At 48.1% G+C, this 6,456-nt stretch overlaps 1 protein-coding gene and 1 long non-coding RNA gene across 2 annotated transcripts; one reads left to right on the top strand and one right to left on the bottom strand.

Annotated features, from left to right (window-relative positions):
* The first annotated feature begins 2,380 nt into the window (after positions 1–2,380).
* Positions 2,381–4,524, top strand: LOC100194360 (S-adenosylmethionine synthase 1). The gene is made up of 2 exons (NM_001139395.2): positions 2,381–2,418; positions 2,950–4,524. Exon 2 carries the CDS (start codon positions 2,975–2,977, stop codon positions 4,157–4,159), a length of 1,185 nt encoding a protein of 394 aa, NP_001132867.2. The 5' UTR covers positions 2,381–2,418; positions 2,950–2,974; the 3' UTR covers positions 4,160–4,524.
* LOC103651962 (uncharacterized) lies at positions 4,420–6,201 on the bottom strand. Its single transcript, XR_002750280.2, has 2 exons — positions 5,865–6,201; positions 4,420–5,555 (listed from the first exon to the last, which is right to left on the bottom strand). It is a non-coding gene; the product is annotated as an uncharacterized lncRNA (long non-coding RNA).
* Between the last annotated feature and the right edge of the window lie 255 nt (positions 6,202–6,456).

Below are 6,456 nucleotides of genomic sequence, written 5' to 3'. Positions count from 1 at the left end.
ACACTGTCCGGTGCGCCAGCCATGTCACCCAACCATTAGTGTTCGACCGTTGGAGCTCTGACAGGTGGGGCCACCGGACAGTCCGGTGGTGCATCAGACAGTCACTGTTCACTATCTGATGTGCCTTCTAGCGCTGCTCTGACTCTGCGCGCGCTGTCCGTGCACTATAGCTGTGTCAGCCGACCGTTGAACTCGACCGTTGCGCTGGCGACCGTTGCTCCGCTTGGCACATTGGACAGTCCGGTGCTACACCGGACAGTCCGGTGAATTATAGCGGAGTGGCTCCCCAAAAACCCGAAGCTGAGCAGTTCAGAGTGGATCTCCCTGGTGCACTGGACACTGTCCGGTGCGCCAGACCATGGCAGCCTTTGTTTGGTTTTGCTCCTTTCTATTTGAACCCTTTCTTGTACTTTTTATTGGTTTGTGTTGAACCTTTGGCACATGTAGAACTTATAATCTAGAGCAAACTAGTTAGTCCAATTATTTATGTTGGGCAATTCAACCACCAAAATCATTTAGGAAAAGGTTTGACCCTATTTTCCTTTCAGGCTGCCATCGCTCGACGAGAGCAGGCGATATCGCTCGGCTCTCACTCGTGTCGAAGCATGCCCCGAGCGAGAGGGAGGCCAAAGGTGGGCGGGAAGCAGACGACGTGTTGGCATCGACATCTCACGGGCGATAGAGAATGGGCAAGAGCGACATGGCGGTTCCTGATTGGTCCACGTGTGGTAGTCATTGCAACTAGCCATTTTTACCTTTTAGAGTCCAAAAAATTTGCAAAACATCACAAATTTCATCCCCAATCCCTCCATAAATACCCCTACCTAGGTGGAGCTCATTCCACACACCATTTCATCTCATTTCTCTCTTCTAAACTCGCCTTTTCTACTCATCTTCATGTCATGTCTTCCTCAAGCACAACTCAAGTGAAGGAGCCGAAGGTGCACCGTGGAATGCATTGCAAGTGTCAACCTACTCTTGGTTTGATCATGCGCGCATGTGTCATTTTGCACAACATGATCATCGATGACGACCGTGATGCCGATTTGGACGAGACATATAAGACAGTTGATTCTACAATCGGACCGTTGAGCTACTACAATGCAACCCTGGCCTAGCAGTTATGATTCAAATGGACACCGAGATGACATACTCGTCGATATATACACAACTCCAACATAATTTGGTTGAGCAAGTGTGGCGACGTAATAATCATTAGATTTATGTAACTTTCTGTTAACTATTATGTATTTTTAAATTGTCATGTACTTTTCTTTTAATTATTATGCACTTTGTATTTTTAATTCAATAAAAAATTTATAGTCAGCGATTTATGAGCGTTAAAATAAATGTGTGTGAATTACTTAATTCCAAAATAGAAAATTAATGCGACTATAGGCTGAGGCTACAACCTGCTACAGGCTGTACACTGGACCAATAGGTACAAGAGTGTCAAGAGCTGACGTGGCACGTCGAGAGAGATGGTGCACTTGAACCAGCCTTAAGTTTAGTACGTGTATGTTTAAATATCAAATTTGGGTATTGAATATAATCTAATTACAAAATAATTATAGATGAAGCCTAAATAATAAGGCACATTTTTTAAACCTAACTAATTCATAATTAACAAATGTTTATTGTAGTATCATATTAGCTAATTATAGACTAATTAGATTTAATATATTCGTCTCATCGTTTAGTTTTTGTCTATATAATTAGTTTTTAATTACATTTTATTTAATACTTTTAAATAACATATAAACATTTAATATGATATGTGCTAAAAATTTAGGAGAGAGAACGAACGGGCCCACACGGAGCTGCTACCGGAACATTGACGTAGGAAAGCCGCACGACGGGTCTCTCGTTCCAAGGAAAAGGCAATATCGGACATCTGGGTTGCCAACGTAGGCTAATTATTTTTTAAAAAAACTCGTAAACAAGTGGTATTACTATACTGTTAGGTAAGGCGAGAATTTTATTTTCCATTGCGAGTTGAGGCTGACAAATTTCTAGGAGAGCGAAATTAAAACACATACTTCTACTACTAAAGGAAATGATGGGGAGAGAAATGTTAGGTGAAGTGGTCCAGCGAGATGGGGGTTGGTGGCGGTGGGGTAGGTGAGAGAGGACAACAAGGCTACAGCTACCGCCCAGCGGGTGGCTTCAACCCCGACGTGGGGGCCATCCGGTCAGTGTCCTCCCGCTGAGTCCTCACGTGCATGCCTACCCGACTCGCCAAATACTTTCCGCACCGTGACTCAGGTACACCCGCACCCGCGCGGGCCCATCTTCCTCCCCGGACCCGCTCTCACCGCGGCTATAAATGGCAGCCCCAGCACTCCCGAGGTGCCGTGCCACACATCCGTTTGCCTCTTCTCCCTCTTGCCGGTCCCGAATAAAGAGCAGCAGCGCAAGGTCAGCCATCTTGCCCGCACCCTGCTTCTCTCTCGTTGGTTCGTTCGTCCGTGCGTGGTTTTGCGCGTATGCTTGTGGAGATATATGCTGCAAACCCTTGGGTCTTCTTCCTCCGTGGAGGGGGTAACTGGTGCTCATTTCTTGGCGCGGTTGGATCTGATGGTCGCCACGGGATGGCAGATCCGGGTGTGGGGTTTGGCGATTTATCCTTGTTGCAGTTTCTGTATGGATTGGATGTCGTTTAAATTTGAGGGAAATGGTTTTAAATTTATCATTTCTAATACAGCAGTGGAGAAAATTTGGCTTTTTTATAAAAAAGAAAAAATTGGGTGTCTCGGGAGGGTTCTCTGATTTTCAGATCTCGTAGCCTCTACTACATATGGAGCAGTGTGTGGTGCTCTGATTTTTCAGATCTGAGGGCATCGGTTTCGTCATCCAACAATATATAATAATAATAATAATAAATGAGCGGTGGATCTATGGATGGTTTGTGCATGATTGTCTGAATTGCTTTATTAAATAAAATTGCAGAGGTCGGTAGAGCGAGAAGAAGGCAATGGCGGCCGAGAGCTTCCTTTTCACCTCGGAGTCCGTGAACGAGGGGCACCCCGACAAGCTGTGCGACCAGGTGTCGGACGCCGTGCTTGACGCATGCCTCGCGCAGGACCCCGACAGCAAGGTGGCCTGCGAGACCTGCACCAAGACCAACATGGTGATGGTGTTCGGCGAGATCACGACCAAGGCGACCGTGGACTACGAGAAGATCGTGCGCGACACCTGCCGCGAGATCGGGTTCACCTCCGACGACGTGGGCCTCGACGCCGACCGCTGCAAGGTGCTGGTGAACATCGAGCAGCAGTCCCCCGACATCGCGCAGGGCGTGCACGGGCACTTCACGAAGCGGCCCGAGGAGATCGGCGCGGGCGACCAGGGCCACATGTTCGGGTACGCCACCGACGAGACCCCCGAGCTGATGCCGCTGAGCCACGTGCTGGCCACCAAGCTGGGCGCGCGCCTCACCGAGGTGCGCAAGAACGGCACCTGCGCCTGGCTGAGGCCCGACGGCAAGACCCAGGTGACGGTGGAGTACGTGAACGAGGGCGGCGCCATGGTGCCCGTCCGCGTGCACACCGTGCTCATCTCCACCCAGCACGACGAGACCGTCACCAACGACGAGATCGCCGCCGACCTCAAGGAGCACGTCATCAAGCCCGTGATCCCTGAGAAGTACCTCGACGAGAAGACCATCTTCCACCTCAACCCGTCCGGGCGCTTCGTCATCGGCGGGCCCCACGGTGACGCCGGCCTCACCGGCCGCAAGATCATCATCGACACGTACGGCGGCTGGGGAGCCCACGGCGGTGGCGCCTTCTCCGGCAAGGACCCCACCAAGGTGGACCGCAGCGGCGCCTACGTGGCCAGGCAGGCCGCCAAGAGCATCGTGGCCAGCGGCCTCGCCCGCCGCTGCCTCGTGCAGGTGTCGTACGCCATCGGCGTGCCGGAGCCCCTGTCCGTGTTCGTCAACTCGTACGGCACCGGCACGATCCCCGACAAGGAGATCCTCAAGATCGTGAAGGAGAACTTCGACTTCAGGCCCGGGATGATCAGCATCAACCTCGACCTGAAGAAGGGCGGCAACAGGTTCATCAAGACCGCCGCCTACGGCCACTTCGGCCGTGACGACGCCGACTTCACCTGGGAGGTGGTGAAGCCCCTCAAGTTCGACAAGGCATCGGCTTAAGGTTGGGAGTGTCACTGTGGACATGAGGACTACCTTCCTCTGGCTCTGCTGTTACCTGCAAGCATTGCTGCTGCTGGATGTGTGTGTTTGATCAGTGACTGGCTGCTGCTCCATAGAAGATGAACGGAGAGAAGGATGATGAAGGGCTTTGGCAATCGCCGCTGCAACTGCAACCCATGCCATGCCGGCTTAGTGATTGGGTATAATTTGGCTTGGCAGCAGCCAGCATTATTATGTGCTGATCTGTTATCTTTTACTAGTTTGGTCGTCCGATATCTTTCTTTCTTTTTCCCCCCTTTTCGACTCTGTACTGAAACTGCTGAGAGATTCGCAGTATTGTTGTATCGTATTCATATGCTACTGTTACTCTGGTGCCCCTCTCTCTCTCTCTGCTGAGAGTTTTCTCCGTCCACTTGTGCTTGCTCTATCGGTGACCTTTGAGAACCATGAAAGGTGATACGACATGTTTCATGTGACCTTTGAGCAAGTGTGGAAGGTACACAGTTCATACTGCAATTGGCAACTGAATGGACAGGCTGGATCTTTGTTGCTGCTGGTTCCGCAACTGGTCAAACTTGAACCAGCAGCAAAATTGGCCGCCGGGACTTGATGCACGAGTGAACATTGTTCGCCTCAATAATTGAGCAGGAAAGTGGAAATTACGCATACTTATGACAACATGGATTACCAGCGGCTAAGGTCAGGGCCGTTCCTGACTTTTTGGGGGCCTGGGGCGAAATCTAATATGGAGGCCCCATCCACCATGTATATACACTATATATATTTAATTATAAGCATAAATTATTGAACATTCAATGGAAAAAACTTATATGCTATGCCTTAAAGTTTATAAGATAACAAATATAAATTAGAACCATAATACTTACTTGTCACATGTCACATAATATCATTCTAAAAATTTCTTCTAACATTTTGTGATACAAAGTCGTCGATTATACCATTAAGATCAATCTCATCCAACAACTTCTTCTCAATGCACAAAATTGCCAAACCATTTAATCTATCTTGAGTCATTGTTGATCTCAAATAGTTCTTCAATAATTTCACTTTTGAAAAGCTTCTCTTAGCTGATGCAACCGTCATAGGCATAGTAAATAATATTCGATAAGCGATTGAGACATTAGGATAGCAATCTAAATCTCTGACATGCTCGAATATTTCCATAGCAGACAATATGCCATCTGGTAGAGTAAATTTCAAAATCTTCAATTCAGAAATAAGATCATGTACCTCAACATCGGATGAACCATTATGAGAGAAAGTGTCTGCAAGTTTGGTGCAAGACTCTTCTAGTTCAGTATCATTCAATGACTTCAGGATAGTTGATCTCAATAAAAAACCAAATATATCTTTGAACATCATGAGTTCTTCAAATCTGGTTTTCAAAGAAGTGATTACACAAAGCACTGAGAATAAAAACGATATATATCACAAATTAAATAATAACATAATAATGATTATACATATCCAAATAGTGCGGTTATTATTATTAGTCAGTTAACTTAAATTTGTCAATTAGATTAAGCCAACAATATGCAATAGCTTTCACCAATCAATTATTCATCACTGTCTCACTGATCTGATCATAATTCATAAACAAAAGAAAATTAAACTAGTGAAATAAATAAAGGTACAAGAAATTAGAAATATCTATATGACTATCTTTTAGGTAAGAAAAATATACCTTATAACTTGGCAGGCAGGCGACCAGGCAACTGTGATTCTGTGAACTTGAACTGCGGCAGAGAACTGCCGCTCTGCCGGACGCCCGGACTGCAGACTGGTCGTGGTCGAGTGGATGAACTGGGAGGCAGAGGCCACGCAGTGACATAGGGGCAGGGAGGGATCGCCGGCCGGCTGATCGGCTAATCGGAGCCGGCAGCCGCTAGGACTAGGAGCCCAGGAGTCCAACGCGGGAGCGCAGTCGCCAGGCAGACGAACAGGCGGCGGCAGCGTGGAATGGAATAGGCGAGGCGAACAGGGCAAGTGGGCAACAACCAACAGGCTGATCGCTATAGGATAGAATGCAGGGTGCCAGAGTCCGTGGAATATTTGATGGGGTGGGGGCCCACTGGCTTTGCGGGGCCCGGTGCGGTGGCACCGGCTGCAACCCCCTAGGGCCGGCCCTGGCTAAGGTCGAGTGGACATAAAAGGCTGATTAGATATTTAGATGTGGTGCGGTGCGCACATGGAGTTCTACTATGTCTGAGCAGAGTAGTGATATTTATTTTTCTCGCAACCAGAGAAGGCAACTGTCTAAGTTACTATTTGTTTGG

This window comes from Zea mays, chromosome 3 (genome assembly GCF_902167145.1).
Source record: "Zea mays cultivar B73 chromosome 3, Zm-B73-REFERENCE-NAM-5.0, whole genome shotgun sequence".
Lineage (NCBI taxonomy): Eukaryota > Viridiplantae > Streptophyta > Magnoliopsida > Poales > Poaceae > Zea > Zea mays.
This window is presented reverse-complemented; position numbering and strand designations above follow the sequence as displayed.

What these genes read in the sequence shown, in the direction of transcription:
- LOC100194360 (NM_001139395.2), top strand. Translation starts at nt 2,975, where the DNA reads ATGGCGGCCGAGAGCTTCCTTTTCACCTCGGAGTCCGTGAACGAGGGG.